Genomic DNA, 17,427 nt, shown 5'->3' with positions numbered 1-17,427 from the left:
TTCCTTACAAAGGGAGAAAGGAGAAAGAGCGAGGGAGGCAATGGCCATTCCCCACAAGAAAAGGTGGTGGGAAAAAAGTTCTTTTTGCGCATTTTACTGCGACGTTGGTGAAGATGATGCTTGCAATCTCCAACAGCAGCAGCAGCAGCAGCAACAACATCAACAATACTTTCCCTTCTCTTTTCTCTCTCTTTCTCTCCTGCTTCATTCCTTTCCTCTCTGGACTTAACTCCCCCTTCTTATTCCTTTCCTTTCTCCCTATGGCCAATGATCTCTTCTTCTCCTTGTTATTTTCATGCAACTATAGAAACATCCCATGAAACATATACTTTATTTTTAAGTAACTAAACTAACACTTCTAATTGCTCTTCCATGGATGACAACCACCATGGTTGTTGGGCTGTCTTGAAACGCGGCGTTTGCAAGTCCTCTGCGTCTCGTGACTCTGATAACTCAATTCCTCGAACTGGTCTTGTTTATGATGCTGGTAATCTTCTTTGTTTCTTCTCTTTATTAATATATACGTGTCCCTTTCTCTTTAGCTTTTGCCTTTTCGTTTTGAAAATACTAATGGGTTTTTCTTTTGTTCCTGGCATTTATTTCTTTGCAGCTGATTTCTATATTTTTGACACTTATGTTTCTTCTGATTCTTGCAAAAAGATTAGTTTTTCCTGAGTCCTATGAGTTTAAAAATGGGATTTTTAAACAATCTCAGCTGGTTTATGTGGGAAGTGAATGTGAGAAATTTTTTAATCTGTTGGCAGCTAATATCATTTTCACTGGGTCATTAAATATCATGGCACTGTCTTTTTACAGGGAAGAAGGGGGATTGATTTATTCCACTTGATATCTGACAATTTTCCAAATTCCAACCAAGATGAATTTGGCTTGCATAATTCATTGTAATTCAGATCCTCACTGAAAGATTCTCTACTGACAAAAGAATTACTCTTTTCTTATTATTAAGCCTTAACCTGAAATAAAATGGAATTTATTTTGTTCCTTTAGCTATTATCGAATTATGATTTAAAAGAAGAAACGTTATTCTCAATCTCTGTATGCAGCTACTGAGACAAGATATCTAAATGCTAGTAATAGAGAGCTGTGCCCTCCGAATGAAGCTTACCTTTCATCTGAGAATCCTGATCCACCACCATCAGATAACAAATCTCCATGCCAGCTTCTCCGGTTTACTTTTCAGGAGCTAAAATCTGCAACAGGAAACTTTAGACCTGACAGCATTCTTGGGGAAGGTGGTTTTGGCTATGTCTTCAAGGGATGGATAGAGGAAAATGGGACATCACCAGCAAAACCAGGATCAGGGATCACAGTTGCTGTCAAGAGTTTGAAGCCAGATGGTCTTCAAGGCCATAGAGAATGGGTGGTTAGTAGAAAAATATGTGCCTTGGGTTTAGTAGATTTAATGTTGAAGAGACTATTGGTAAGTTACTGAAACTTGGGTGTGTGACATTGGATGATTCTTTTAATGCAGGCTGAGGTTGATTTCCTTGGACAGCTTCATCATTCTAATCTTGTTAAACTTATTGGTTACTGCATTGAAGATGACCAGCGGCTGCTTGTATATGAATTTATGACTCGAGGAAGTCTTGAAAACCATCTTTTCAGAAGTGAGTCTCACTGTTTTCTTTCCTTTTGTCATTTCAACTCAGTTTCAGTTTTTTTTTTAATCTCCAATTTGGTATTTTAAGTTAAGATCCTGTGTTGAAGTGGTCCTCAAGGACTGTTACTCTGTTAGTTTGCATTGTACCTTCTTACTAATAAGGCTCTCCCTTGTGGGAATTTCCATTCTAGCATATTTATATAAGTTCAAATGAAAGAAATACTGACGTTGCCTTGTTGGCTAATTTTGCAAAGGGACAACACCTCTTCCATGGTGCAATAGGATTAAGATTGCACTTGGGGCAGCCAAAGGATTGGCCTTTCTCCATGGTGGTCCAGAGCCAGTCATTTATAGAGATTTTAAAACATCCAACATTTTACTCGATTCGGTATGTAAGTTGATGAATTAGTTTAGGTAATTATACCAACCTTTTCAAGATATCCTTTGTTTTATGGAATCACTGATATGGAATTTCCTTTGCAGGAATATAATGCAAAGCTTTCAGATTTTGGTCTAGCAAAAGCTGGTCCTCAAGGAGACAAAACACATGTTTCTACTAGGGTTGTTGGAACCTATGGCTATGCTGCACCAGAGTATGTTATGACAGGTATTATAGTTGTGGAAGATGATCTGAACTAACTGAAAGCTTAAAGCTCTAGTGTTCTCTAAGGAAATTTGAACTCAACATTAAGAACCCCTTCGGGATAGTGGTGCAGTGCAAAGTCCACTGCTGTTAGGGGCTGCAGTGCGGTGGAAGCCCCTTTGGTCTGCATTGCACCAGTATCCCGAACATACTTTAAAACTAATCTAAATGTCTAGCAAGTAGGTATCTGGTTTAGTTTTGGACCATAAACCTTGCCGGTTGTTAAAATCAGGTCAGACATATCGTTCTCATTTCAATTATCATTAGCAGAGTTGGAAACCACATCCAGATGGTCATACTGCAACTAAGGCACTGCTGAAATCACCAAATTAACATTCTATAACGAAATTGACATTCTTTATCAGATTACTAAAAGACCTACCTGAGAATAAATAGAGTATGGAATCACCAAAAATTGTAGAGTAGGTAATGTACACTAAATATGTTACATATCTGCAACAACATTCCCTTAGGAAAGTTTAGAAGGAATTTCTGCAACTCATCGTACCTTTTATTGCTTTAACCAAAATTTTGTAACTAATGGATCTTGAGCTATCTGATTCCACTCTATCTGTTAGTTTGGAGAATGTTTCAATGATATGGAAGCATCTATCAAGCTTAATAGTTCATGCTGATTGCTGATCGATTGTTATAGTGTTATTTGCACTGAGAGTTCCTGATTTGCAAACTGTATTTTGATTGCTTCTGTGCCTGTTTGGTCCTCAAGTTTTCTGCACCATGCAAAAATCCGGAGAACTGATTATATGTACAACTTCGGATCTTTTTCGCAGGACACTTGACATCTAAGAGTGATGTCTACAGCTTTGGTGTTGTATTACTTGAGATTTTGACAGGCCGAAGATCAATGGACAAGAAGCGCCCTAGCAGGGAGCAGAATCTTGTTGCTTGGGCTAGACCATATTTAGGTGACAAGAGAAAAGTTTGCCAACTGGTGGATCCCCGCTTGGAGCTGAATTATTCTCTTAAAGGGGTGCAGAAAGTTTCTCAATTAGCTCACAACTGCCTCCATAGGGACCCGAAATCCCGTCCTACAATGGATGAAGTAGTGAAAGTTCTCACTCCTTTGCAAGATCTTAACGATCTTGCCATCTTATCCAATCACTCTCGTCTGTCTCAACAAGGGAGACGTAAGAAGAAACCAGAGGGATCTCAGCAACTCTCCAATGCTCAATCCAAAAGCATCAGAGATTCTCCCTTGAATACAGGCAAACAGGGGTGCAAATGATCCATAGTCAGTCCCTGTCATTATTGGCTCAAATGTCAAACCAAACAGAGGTTGGGATGCCACAGTCTTACCATCCATTGTGTGAAGACAATATTTCAGGCTTGTACAATTTTGGGGATTTGGAAATTTGCTAGAGGCAGAAGGATTGGAAGAGGTAAACAAATTTCCTTTTCTTTAAAACCTTACACGAGATCTAACCATGAATGCGGGATCAAACCTCCCATTTCGGATATTGGTATTTGCAGCCACCTGAATGTCAATTTCTTTGAGTTTTGCAGTATGTTCCCCGTTGACACTATGCTTTTCCTCAAATCTACGTGTCCTGTCTTAGAATTAACAGTTTTTAAGTTGAGAGTTTCCTTCAATTTGATATCCTCATTGGATCCCGTTAAGATATGTACTAAAGCCGGTCTTACATGATTGGAATTTGGATTAAGTTATGCATTAAACTTAAGTCTAAACTCATAAAAGCCGCTGGCTACAAATGAATTGCACCTCCACAAGCTCAGCCTGATTCCCCTTAACAATATAGCATCTAACTATTTGATCCAAGATAAGCCACTGGCTTATTTGCAGCAAAACCAGCACATCACCTTCAAGCAATATATATATATATATATATATATATATATATATAAAGCATACTATTATTTTTAAACAGAACAAATAAAATCTGTGAACAATGTATGTTTCCATCAGCTGAGCTCTTCAAACTAGAATCTAAGATTCCCTGCTTTAAATTATTCTGAAAATCACTTCCAAAAAGAGGACAGTGCAATTGTACAGTTACAAATGCATATTCACATCATAGCACATTCAATCTGGAATCTTTGTGAGCTTTACTTATTCTGCAAATCATTTCCACAAAGACTGAATCACCAAATATTTTGTTATTTGAAAACATATAATATAGTTAAATCAACAAAATTTAAGCATACCCACATTTCCATTTCTCAAAGTTGCATCAGGATATTCCCCTCTGAAGTCTTCTTTGGGTACTCCTTCTTGCACTAATTTAATTTGATTCAGGATCATTTAGATTTACCTTTTTAATACTACTATAAGAGGACTCATACAAATCAAACGATGTTAAAATTTCTATCAGTTTTAATGTGAGAAAAAAGAAGAAAAAAAAACACTTGATTAAAGAAAACGAGGAAATTAAGTTGTGAACTACCCAACAGGCCAAGACGCACTGAAACAAGAATAAGACAAACCAAGTTAACCATCCCTTTTAGTGTCAAACACTCTGAGTTAAACCAAAAATTAGGAACAGGATATTAATTAAAAAATTATCCATGATTTGTTCTTCTGCTAAATCTACTTATATATATTATAGATTATTTCCGTTTAAATTCTTTTATGACTGTGTCATGTTCCTCAATGCTCAATGTTAGAAATTGGACTAAACAAGTCATTTACAAGAAGAAAATTGTTAAATGATTGCATATATAAGTAAGAAATTTGCTTCTGGTATATAAGAAATGATTTTCAGAACCAAATATCTGCAAATTAATGGATGACCCTGACAGACGGATCACGGCAAATGTTTTATATTTCATGAAATATAAAACTGATCCGACATTTCTACTCTTAACTTCATGGTAATCATATACAGGAGAATCAAAACTTAATTTGCAACAAAGCTTATAAGGTTTAAAAACATAATAGTCTCAGCTAAGTGTTAACTCAAATGGCATGAATATCGATAAACTTTTGGAAGGTATGAGTTTGAAAGAACTTAATGTCCTCTTCAGATAAATTAATTAAGCAGATAGGGATAGGGATAAAGGTAGATTAAGATTTTTTTTTAAAAAGTAATACCCTATTATATATTAAAAAAAAAAACCATAATAACTGTACCATTCAACAATATCATCACCAAATACCAATATTCCATACTCAAGAAACACGAAATAAAGTGACCTCATCAATATACGGTTGAAACTGTAGCATCAAATTTTATCTAGTATTACTGTTATATATATATATATATATATATTCATGTAATGTAATAAACAGGTCAATTACTTTATTGGATATATAATGAAACAGTGAAATTATCTTTACTACAGTTACGAAATTACTGTAATATACATATATATATATATATATCTGTACTAATGTACTTCTAATTATATACAAGATGGTGCAATCTATGCTATATAGTAATTAAGTAACCTTTTTGCAGCAGTTATAATTGAATATTCGTCATTGAAAATAAGAAAAAAAGCTCTGCATTTGTAGTCATACCTGAGTCTCATCACTCCAAGATCAAGAAACCTGAAAACCAGTGATATATAGTTCCTGCTGTAAGGATAGCCAAAGGTGAAGAAATCAATTTTATAAATACTTATCTAAACAACATGAGGGTGAGTTTGGAAAGCAAAATTAGAAGAGTTATGGGAAGTGATATTGGCGCGGCTCAATCTGAGATCGTATTTTACAACTGAATCCATGCGTGTAAATCCGTCTTCGGATTGAACCTCACCAACATCGCTTTCTTTTTCTTTTTTTTTTTGCTTCCCAAGCAACCAGCTGCAAATTTCTCTCATGGGGTGAAAAAAAATAAAAAAGAAAAGGCAGAGAAAAAATAAAAAATAAAGCTCCTAAATGATCATCCATGAATGCAACGAGAAATACACCACGATGATAAAGAGCTGGTTTTGGAGCTTTTATATACTTGCATGCCTGGTATATCGAACTTATCAACCAAAAAGAAGGGAAAAAAAATACTTGAATAAAAGTCTTGGATATGGCCCCATGACAATAAAATTGATCTTTTCTCAGTGACCCTGGTAGGGCAAAAGATATGGCTGGCTAGCTTCATGGAGTAGAAGGTGGCCTGAGAAGGTGGTTTTGTTGGTGGTTGGGAATGATAATGACAAAAGTGGGATCTCAAAATCATGATTTTTATTCCTTGAATTGAGTCAAAATCAAGGCAATTTGATGCAAAACTATTAATGTGTCTAGCCAATGAAAATAATTATGAGGGAAAAAAAAAAGAATGGGATAATAGAAATTACATCAGAGGAAAAACCACCTAAACCAATTATCCAAAACCAAGACAAGGGAACTAGTAAAATGTGATGTTTTTGGGTGCACTAAGACATAACATGTAGCCATTTAGGAAAATGAGAAACAAAGCACATTCTTCTGTTTACAGTCCATGTCCGTAAACCTTAAAGTTTTCAGCAGAAAAAAAACAATAAAAAAACAAAGGCATGCATATTTTTCAAAAGGTTTTATTCAATTAGGATTCTGGAAAGAAAAAAAAAAGTGACAACATAAATATGGTACATGCGACGATAAGATTGTGATCAATATGTCAACAAAAGAAACAACTATATAACTTTATTTGATGCACGAGAGAAGAATTAAGAGAGTGATTGTGGGGGCGACAAGACACTATAGCTGAGGAAAAAGAGATTGAGATTGAGATTAGGGTTTGAGTTGAAGATGGAATTAGAATTTAGGGAATGTTATAACATGCCTGAGGTTTTGCCTCGGGATGAGGAGGTGAAGAAGATGAGGGGAATGATGTGAAGGGGAGCAAAACTTACTTTTTAGGGTTTGCCATGCTTAGTTTGTAATCAATTAAAATCAAACTCCTTCTCTTGCGCATGCACTTGAAAATATTCTCCTTAAAAAAAAAACCCTTCCAAAAACAACTCCTTTAGACTGTACCTTCTACATTATTTTAACACCCCACCTTTCTGCATCATACTTGCATTGGCTTATATGTACAACCTATAACAGATATGGCCAAGGAGAGAATATGATAGTTGGCTTTTATGTACAACCTATAACAAATCTAAATATATAATGGCTAGTATATATTGAAAAAAAATATATATATATATATAAATATGAGACTTAATTCAATTAATTTATATAATTATTTTTACAAAATTGTAGAATTGATGAAAAAAAAAAAGAGATTGTTACTAAAATTAAACTTGATAAATTAAAATATAAATTTAATATAAAAATAAAATATGAAAATGATATGATTTAAATTTTTAATAAAATTAAAATATATATTATATTTTGATATCTATATAAATTATAATATATATAATTACTATATAAATATATAAATTTTAATATTTTATACGTAAGATCAAACTAAAACATTAGGGAGAGGGATTGGATGCGGAATCTTGGAAACAGGAGCGCAGAATGTCAGCAAAGGGGATTGTCTAGAAAGAAGCTTCCAAAAGAAGAGGTACGTATAAAGTTTTTTTTTTTTTTTAATTTCACGCAAAAAAGCACATAGCAGTTAGCGAATACGCGAGAGGCAAGATTTGCCAATTGCCAACAAGCCAAAGCGGAGACACCGGCGCTAAAAGAGCCATGCCTTGGGCCTGCACTAGGGAACACGCTCCTTGAAAGAGGTAGGGGTCAGTCACTACTCAGGTCAGTCTGTCTTCTTCTCGAAGATTTTGGAAACTGTAAAAAATAATTATTATAAAAAGGGCCCTTCTTCACACACATGATTTTGGGCGATAAGTTCGCGTGCCACTTCCTATTACTTTTTTCTCATTTTTTGCTTCTTAGGAAACTTTGGCTTTTTTTTTTTTTTTCTATTTCATTTCTAATTATTTTTATACTTTTGAACCACCATATATTTTACATGTGTGACAAAAACGACAATTTCAAGTAAGGTGATAAATGGTATAATAATAAATAATATAATTAATTAAAACAGATTTGAAATGTTTAAATTTGAATTAATTAAACAGTATTATTTATATATTCTGATTTTGTTATTTTGATTTTATAATTTAAAATATAATACAATGATATAATATAAATATAATATAAAAATAAAATAAAAAATGATTCGATTTAAATTATAATAATAATTATATATATAAATTTAATAAAATAAAAACATAATATGATACATAAATTTAAATATTTTATATAATATAAATACATAAATTATCAAATTTAGGTATAAAAAAATGAAAAAAATAGATTTCTTAGGTTGATGATATTGAAAGCCATTGATTAAAGGGGTGGGACAAAGTGACACCCATGTTTCTGCTCAAACAGAGATTCCTTAAAGTTATATGGTCCATGTAGGCTTTTATTCTTTTATCAGGAAAAGCAAACATACTTTCTTAAAATCTATCCAATGAAGAAGGTAGTTGACGGACTTTTCATTTTTCAAGTTTCCTCTGTTTTTTTTTTTTTTTCTTCTTCTCTTTTTTATTTTATGAATGGAGAGATTAGCATAGATTTCTCTGGCTTAATGTACCCATTCGGAAGAAAAAGAATAAAAAGGAACTTTCTTTTGGGTAGCAATTTTTGATAGGACATAAACAGGAAGATCAATGGCATTGTGAGTGAACAAAACAAGTTGCTGATCTTTATCTGGCTTTCTGATAGTATGGGTCAAGAAACTGCTTTTGAGAACATTGAAGCAAGATTTGAGCTTTAGCAAATCTGGGTGAAGGGTATGTTTCAATCAAGCAAGGCAACTATGTCAAACTCGGTTGTCAGCTTGTGGAGACAAGAAAGACACCCCTCCCTCCAGGAACTCGAGTTTGCTACCCATCTCTTCCTCTCTTTTAACTTTTTTGCTACTATTTACGCTGTAGCATTCGAATAGAGATATCTCTGTCCACACCTCACATGGGATGGGAGCAGGGGTTACCTCCAAGAATCCCCCCCCCCCCCAAAAAAAAATATTTGCTCCGCAATAAGTGGATAGCAGAAGCCTTTTGCTTTTGTAAAGATTCCGGCACAAATGGACACAATTTCACCTTTTATGGGGACTTGAGGGGACACTTAAACTGTCCACACTCACACAATACCAAAGCAAAAAAAAAAAAATACTACATGAATTGTCGATAGTTATAATAATGTCTCAGGTGTCAGGTATACGGATGTAAATTCTGCTTTGAACAGAAACAATAACAGGCGACGGAACCATTAAGTTCTTGCAGTACAAGAAAGCTGGTCACAGTTGCGACACATGCAAAGAAATTTAAGACTGCTTAACCGTTAATGGAAATGAATTATGTCCAAGATTAATCCCTAGTAAGTAATCTTGCAAACTAAGGAAATAACCAGGCATTCGGTGTGTATAATTAAGGAAAGTTTTCTATATGCCTGTATTCTTTTTTATTCAAAACATTCTTGGTTCTGCCATCAGATATGGCTTGGCAATCAGAAAAGTATATTCAAATTATATCATTAATCTATCAGATTGGACATGTGTAGCAGACGAATCAAAATCCAGATGTTGCCATGTTAATATGTGGTTACTGGCCACACTGGACAGCCGTGATGGGATAAGCATGCAGGAGTGTAAGTATTAGTCTCTCTCGAGAGAGAGATATATGCTAAAGCCTAAAGGGCATCTCAACGCACGAGGCTCCTCCATTTAAGGGTTTGAGTAGGGTCGGATACACGCACCTTATCCTTTGTTACGCAAAGAAGCTGTTTGTCACGACTTGAACCTTTGACCTCCGAGTCAAAGTGAAGCAACTTTGTTGCACCAAGGAATATAAGAGCTATACGATAAATTATTAATAGCAAGCCAAGGCTACCAAGTATCTATAGCAAGCAGTTGGGGCAAACATCTGATTGGATGAAGGTTGTATGGTGGATGGAAAACTGTGAAAACATCCACCTAAAAGATGCCAAGTTCCGAAAGAAAAAGGAAACTGAATTCTGAAATTTGGTGAAATCAAAATTTCTTTTTGAACAGTTAAATATTAATCATTCTAAGATTAGCTAGAAAAAGAAATAAATGTTCATTAAAGTCCACCAATTTCCTGTGTCGAGGACACTGAAGAGTCAAAGAGTCGCCTGTTCCTCTTGTACACCTAAATGCTTGCCTCTTTGGCAGGGAACTTTGACCATAGTAGAATTTCATGTGTGCTCTAGAGTTTTGATCTTTGAACCAAAATTTTGCGGGAGATAAGATAGCAGTAATTGGCCATATTAGATTATTTACCTCCAGGATGAGGCTCTCAAGCAGTCGGCCATATGTTTATTTTCCTTTGAGTTTACAGTACGCATACAAACATGACCCCAAAAACCCAAGAGATTGGCCAACAACATTCATCTGGAAGCAAAAACAAGAAAGTGGGTGACATAACTATATCTAGCTCAATTGAGACTTTCATGTAACGGGCCCTACAAAATTTTTTTAACAATGAGTAGGAGGAACCCATACTAACCAAATCAAATGGAAGCCCGCCAAACAGTAGCCATCCCAGTCCAATCGTAAAAAGATCCTACCACAATACAATTAAGCGTCACCAAAATTTGATATAAGCTACCTTAAAGGCAAAGAAAAAGCAAGCATCTATTTAGACCAATAAGACAATTTGCAGGCCAAGTAGAAACCGAATAAAGACCATTAAATTCACAAGAAAAACAGAATTTTTCCCATGCACATTCATAAGAGTTGAAGCTACCCTGTTTTCCCCAACAGTCTATCAATTGTGCCAAGAGCATTCAACTTAAAAATAAAACTAATAAAATACAGGCCTAGTGCCTTCAGTGCTGATATAATTTGCAATATTTCCTTTTGGCATTTACTGAAACACATTGAACCTAAAGATAAACAAGAGGCAAAAGGATGTCAACCAAAACAGCTAGTGAGTTAAATGTGCAAACTTAAAAATTCCCTTCTTCCAGACAGCTCGTGCAAGATAGAGGAATCTTATGTTATGACTGGTTGGGCTTGTTTAAAAGTTAAATCCATTTCAATGGATCAGCAGTGCAACTGACACACGCTCATCATTCATAAGCATCTAGAATGCAATATAATCTTTAAGTCCTTAAACAGCCATCAAATTTCAATCGGTTACCTTTCTAGACATTCATGAAACTGAATATAATCCCAGACAATTTATTACTGCAGCTTAAAATTAGCTTAGACAGTCAACTAAAAGTACCAGTCACAGTGGTCTAGTGATCTACAAGAAGGTTCACCCCATTTGAGCATTGAACCCCTTTCCCATAAAATTTCTTCTGACCCACCATATTAAAAAAGGAGAATCACTCTTTTCAGTCACAAAATATGGAAGCCACGGGCTGTATTATGTAAAATTAACCAGAATAAAGGACAAATGTGTTATATTAACATATTAATATGTTTTATAACAAATATGTTGTAAAAAGAATTGCACTTTCCAGTGACAAAACATCGAAACCACTGACTGCATTATGTAATATTAACGCCAAACATACAAATATGTTATATTACACCAAAGCTAGAACAAGTGATCACACCTTCAAATTGCCACATATTGTCTGTGTCAGAGCTGAATTGAGTGTTGTATTCAAGAATACATAATAATTTATCAGGAAAGCCATGATACAAGAGAGAAGCATCACAATCTGCAAAATATTCAAATGATTAAAGCGTAAAAGAGTTTGAATTCTATCAAGTTTCTCTAATCACAAGTCATGGAAGTTATTAGAATTGCTACAATCTTGATGTAAATTAAAAGAAACTATGAAATTTGCCTGAATGAGTTAACAATAGAAAGGAGTCCAAGGAAAAGCAATTTGTAGCCGGTGAAAGAAATAAAACCAAGTGTGCATGACATACACGAGATGGGTAACACCAAAACAAGAAAAAGAAACAGAAGTGACTGAACTAGCAAAACCAAACAATATGATCAAGTAACATCCAAATATGATAAAGTAGGGAAAAAATGAGGTTAAGGTTAGAAAGTTGATTGACATGAATTTTTTTAAAAAAAATTGAAATGGACATGAAAGAGTAGTAAATACCAAGCCAGCAGGACTTGAATAAGTAGCAATGACAGCTAAAAAAGAAAGGACCGGACACAAAGTAAAACAGACAATGGATAGTAACAGCATATCTTAATGACATGTTGCAGCTTTAAATAGCTAAGACTATTTACCTTTCTGCCAAGTCAATAAGTTAGACTATACCATCCAAATTAATCATATTGTAATAGTTATTACAGCTGAGAACTAAGCAGGAATATTAATAGATGCATTTGCAAATAGCTAACAATGAAAGCACTTTCTTTCTGAAGAACATATCTTGAGGAAACGGATATAGTAAGAGAAATTATTTTGTGAAAAGGAAGCACCTGGAATCCTCTAGAATATAGATAAGGGAAGTTCATCATTGCTTCAAGGTCACCTTTGTATGACGTCCAAAACAACAAGATTGGTGCACAAACTATTCCTTCAAAAATCAATAAAAATTTCATACAGAGTTCAGATAAGGCTAATTTGTTAATTTTTACATGGACCGCAAGGATAAAATAACAACTCTGTTAGTCCTTTTATCTTACCATTGCACCACATAAGGCCAAAGCTATTAAGGCCAGTGGATTTACCTGAAAAGTTGAGAATATATCATGAATAAATAGAAAGAAATTAACATGCCATGGGAGATAAAGAAGAGACTACAATGGGATAATACCAATACGAGCAATGGAAGCAAGATATATGGCTGTGCAGATGTTTGCTATAAAAACAATGGAATAGCTATAGGCATCAAATGACAAGTCGCGAGCTCCAGCAACAAATGCACCAAGTATAATTATCCCCACACTGATGAAATCCTTGGATTAGTCCAAGAAAGTTATTAGTCGCATTTTGAACTTTCAACATAAAGATATATAAAAGACAATATCTCAAATAGAAATTGCATGAACATGAAAGCAATAGCATTAGATTAACAAATTTTCCATTAGATTTTAACCATTAGATTAACAAATTTTTCACCCTCACCTCTTGCCATCCTTCTTACGAAGCCTAAAAGTCATAAACTTGCATGCAAATGGAAAACTAAATTCTCCCGGATAAACTCAATGAAGACAACAAATTATAACCTTTCTCCAAGGCAGTTTTACATTTTATCTAGTTTCACACATATTAACTATTTTTCAAATGTTATTTCACCTTTTGCAAGAATATAACCATAATTGCAGATAATGACGTTGCATATTATCATATGATGCGTATTCCACTATGCCCATTTTTCTAAACTTAATGCTTCCTGTCAACCATAACATTCAATAGTGAAACATTTTAGGAATGCACTGAACTTTGTAAATATAAAAGCAACGCATTCTTATTTATGATGCAAAACTCTAAGAAATCCAAGTTGTCTAAACTTAATTCTTCCTGTCAACCACAATATTCAACAGTGAAACTTTCTACGTTTGCAAGACATGGGAGTTCAAAATGGCAGGAATGCTCCAAACTTTGTAAATATAAAAGCAAGATGTTCTTATTTATGATGCAGAATTCTAAGAAATAACTTAGGGTGGATGCACTAAAGAGCCCAGATTCACTTGCCTTCAGTACAATATATGACCCAATTGTTAGATGAAAATAGTATATAAAAAGGCTCCATACCTGCCAACAACATATAATGAGTGTTTCCGTCCTGTCAAAAGATACTCCACGATCATGGTAAAAGCCACAGTAGTCCGCCTTAGGGTGGTATACATAGGAACATTTATGCCACGAACAGATTCCATGGTAATTAACTTTAACCAGACAAGCAAGTAAAAGGGAACAATCAGAAGAAAGATTAAAGTTTCACCAAGAATACTTTAAAGTGAATATTCAGCCTCTAATACATACCATGTATAGCAAATATGAAACCGCCAGCGGAAGGGCATGAAACAGTGTCTTCAACGGTACCAAGGTTATTGGGTTACTAGTAATGCTCTGTGGTTCCCCCTCTGTGAAAGAGATTATCTTCCAGCGTTTCATGGCATAGAGAAATGCACACGAACATAGAATCTAAATGCACATAAGAGTTAAATTGTTTTAATAAACTAATAAAAGAAGGCCAAACTTAGTGCATTGTGGTTCAATTGTCAAACTCCAAATGTCAGACATGGTGGTAAGAACTGAACTCTAAATAACATGAATTTGAAAGAAATTAAACCAAAAATTGTCAACTGAATTTTTAAAAAAAAATGATAATGAGAAATTAATGAACGGGCAAAAGATAACAAAACACCCAAAATACATGTAAAATCCAGTTATTGCAGTCAAAAGTATGTCTAGGTTTTTTTTAGTAGAAAAAAAGGATGGTAGAGGGGGTTATACAAGTAAAGCAAGGTGATTGTAATCAACCAGTTCTTTGATCTTTACCACTGGTTTCTTCCACTTCTGTATATCTTACTCTGTTCATGAAACTTTTTGAGGTTATATTCAACTATCTAAGAAGGGAAGCTCTGCTGCTAGCAATTCTTCATGCAGAAATTTGTCGTTGAAAATCTTAAAAAAATAAGATATTCTATTATGTCCTTCAGGTTTCAACTGATAAAATATGTAACTATTCTACTAAACAAACAAACTTAGGCTAGCTCAGGAATTCAACTGAGCAAGTGACCTACCTGAAAAAGTGTAATCACATTTCCATATGGAAAGCTGAAAGAAGAAAGAGCTGCTTTGTTAAACAGAACCAAGAGAACTGCAGCGAGTAAAGAAAAGCAGGACAGAGGAATTAGTAGTGTTCATGGATAAAAGTTAATTAATCAAAACATGGCAAGTGAAGTGGCTGAAGGTGTTCTGATAAATAATTAGAAACAGTTTTTTTATCATTCTTGCATCAAAATTACACAATAAATAAAGCTGAAAAGCCTGTAGCTTAGAACAAGGATAAACAGATATGCAATTGGATCAGACATAGAGAGGAATGAAGAGATGATCAAATAACTTTACCTTTTCCCAGTAATATGTGATTTCCACTAATAATATTCACATAAAACAAACCAAACATGCCAAGACTTTTTCAATGCTAAGACAAAATGTCCACAAGAAAGTTTTTGTCAGGTTTTTACAACCTCAGTAACTCCCCCAATGAATTGATTCAAAGTCATTTTGTTTGTCAATTGATCTTTGAATAATAAAAAGTAACTTCTCTCATTCTTAAAAAAAGCCACGGAAACCTAACTTCTTAGTTCTTCCCTCACTGTGAATGAGCCAAGCAAACACGACAATGGATACTTTAGCACATTGTAACTGGAAATACAACAGGTTGATCGTATATGTAAAATAAAACAATTATTCTCCTCTAGAATTCCTTCCACCAAACTAGATAGTTTATTCACAAAATTTCCAGAGGAAAGCTCGCAGTTCTTCCAAACACATCAAATAGGCAGCACAACTTCAGTTCATGAACATTTTATTCCTTAGATTAGGAGTGAGAAAAAAATCTAGAAAACCGAAATCATAATGTTTAGTTCATTTGAATTTTTTTTTTGTTTAAATTAAGTTTGGATATTAAATATATATATATATATATATATATTATAGTCAAATCAAAAGGTAAAAATGAAAAAAATCAAAGCCAACCAAATTATATATTTTTATAAATTTTTATAAAATAAAAATAATAATTTTATATCAAAATTTATTTAAATATACCAAAATTTTATATTAAAATAATATATAAAAACAAAAAAAATAAATTTCAAAAATCAAAACGGTAAAATTAGGATAACATCGTATGAAAAAAGGGATCAAATATTAAAAATTAATAATATTATATAATATCCGAAAAAACATATCACCTTTAACTTAAATATATTATTTAACACCGTTTAACCATAAACAAAATTTTTACATCAATTATTATTGTTGTATACACTGTTATTTTTTAGGTGCAATTTGAAAATATCGCCAGCATTTGTGAAATTTGTCACGTTTCCACTTAATTCAATATGTTAAGCTCATAATTCAATGCTTTTTCTTATTACATTCAAATGGACACTGGTAAACACTTAAAACCGCTAGTGAGATTTCAAATTCCACAGAAGAATAAGAATTTCTTTGTTGCACTCCAAATCTCTGTAACCAAACAAATAAGAAGAAAAACAACAATCAAAATAAAATTTCCAAACGACAAATAAAATAGTAACGAATTCGGACGTCATGCTACTGCTTTTATTTTCAAGGCAAAAACTAAAATGAATAAATAATCAGTCCATTGAGAAAACAGAGAAAAAGAAAATGTTTGTAGGAGAAAATGCCGAGAAACAAACAGAAAAGAAATTTGTTAAAAAAAAAAAGTGAGAAAAGAGTTTTAAAATTTTGAGACCTGCACTGAACATGTAGCCAAGAGCAGCGTGCGCTCCTTTGTTGGACACGGCTGAGGCAACGGCGGTTTTGGAGGGATCGATGAGTGGCAAACCTTCCTTCTTTATGGAACCCATGACGAATTTTTGAATTCGCTTTCTTTTTGAATGAGGGAAGAAGATTCAGAGAGACAGCAAGCAATAGAGCATCAAGTAAGAAGCGTCCTTTTATCGTGGAGAGAAAGAGCGAGAGAGAGAGGGAAAGGAATATGCGAGTGGGCAACCGAGAATGCGTTGGACTGGATAGGTGGCATCGACACTGCCAAGTGAGGGTCCACACTCCACATTAAATTAGTCTCCGGTCCCACCCAAAGTACATTATTAAATTATTTGATACATAAATTAAAAAATTAACACATATTTTAATTTTTAACATTAAAAAATACGTATCGTTCAATTAATTCACTTATAAATAATTTAATAATTAAAATTTATAATGAAAGTAAAAATATAAACGAAATATTAATATTTATAAATTATTATTCAAATAAAATTTTAATTTAATTCGATGATTATTATAAAGTTAAATTTTAATTTTAATAATTTAATTTATTAATTAAATTAAATTTAAATATTTTTATATTCGATTTAAATAATTTATGAATCTAATCAATTTTTATATTTTAATATATTTTATTATTTTAATTAATAAAATATATTAAATTTCAACATAAATAATCAAAATTTTATCAAATATAACAATTAAATTTATTTTTATATATTAATTAAATTTAATTAAATAAATTTAAGTAACTTAATTTTTATTTTGAATTGAATTTAAATTAAAAAAATGATATTAGACCAA

General features: G+C 33.4%; 2 protein-coding genes across 2 annotated transcripts; one reads left to right on the top strand and one right to left on the bottom strand.

Annotated features, from left to right (window-relative positions):
- Positions 1-19: 19 nt before the first annotated feature.
- LOC111304231 (serine/threonine-protein kinase PBL35-like) lies at positions 20-3,967 on the top strand. Its single transcript, XM_022900758.2, has 6 exons — positions 20-487; positions 1,065-1,384; positions 1,493-1,628; positions 1,876-2,009; positions 2,105-2,228; positions 3,056-3,967. The coding sequence occupies exons 1-6, from the start codon at positions 373-375 to the stop codon at positions 3,508-3,510; spliced, it is 1,284 nt and encodes a 427-aa protein (XP_022756493.1). The 5' UTR covers positions 20-372; the 3' UTR covers positions 3,511-3,967.
- Positions 3,968-10,219: 6,252 nt separating this feature from the next.
- LOC111302604 (UDP-N-acetylglucosamine transporter UGNT1-like) lies at positions 10,220-16,791 on the bottom strand. The gene is made up of 10 exons (XM_089742182.1): positions 16,586-16,791; positions 14,880-14,956; positions 14,116-14,277; positions 13,885-14,018; positions 12,944-13,074; positions 12,813-12,857; positions 12,606-12,703; positions 11,770-11,877; positions 10,710-10,766; positions 10,220-10,594 (listed from the first exon to the last, which is right to left on the bottom strand). The coding sequence occupies exons 1-10, from the start codon at positions 16,698-16,700 to the stop codon at positions 10,520-10,522; spliced, it is 1,002 nt and encodes a 333-aa protein (XP_089598308.1). The 5' UTR covers positions 16,701-16,791; the 3' UTR covers positions 10,220-10,519.
- Between the last annotated feature and the right edge of the window lie 636 nt (positions 16,792-17,427).

The sequence above is a fragment of the Durio zibethinus genome, chromosome 13 (genome assembly GCF_047325235.1).
Source record: "Durio zibethinus cultivar Kanyao isolate XHJ-2024 chromosome 13, ASM4732523v1, whole genome shotgun sequence".
Taxonomy (NCBI): Eukaryota; Viridiplantae; Streptophyta; class Magnoliopsida; order Malvales; family Malvaceae; genus Durio; species Durio zibethinus.
The sequence above is the reverse complement of the archived record's forward strand: the minus strand, read 5'-3'. Positions and strand labels throughout refer to the sequence as shown.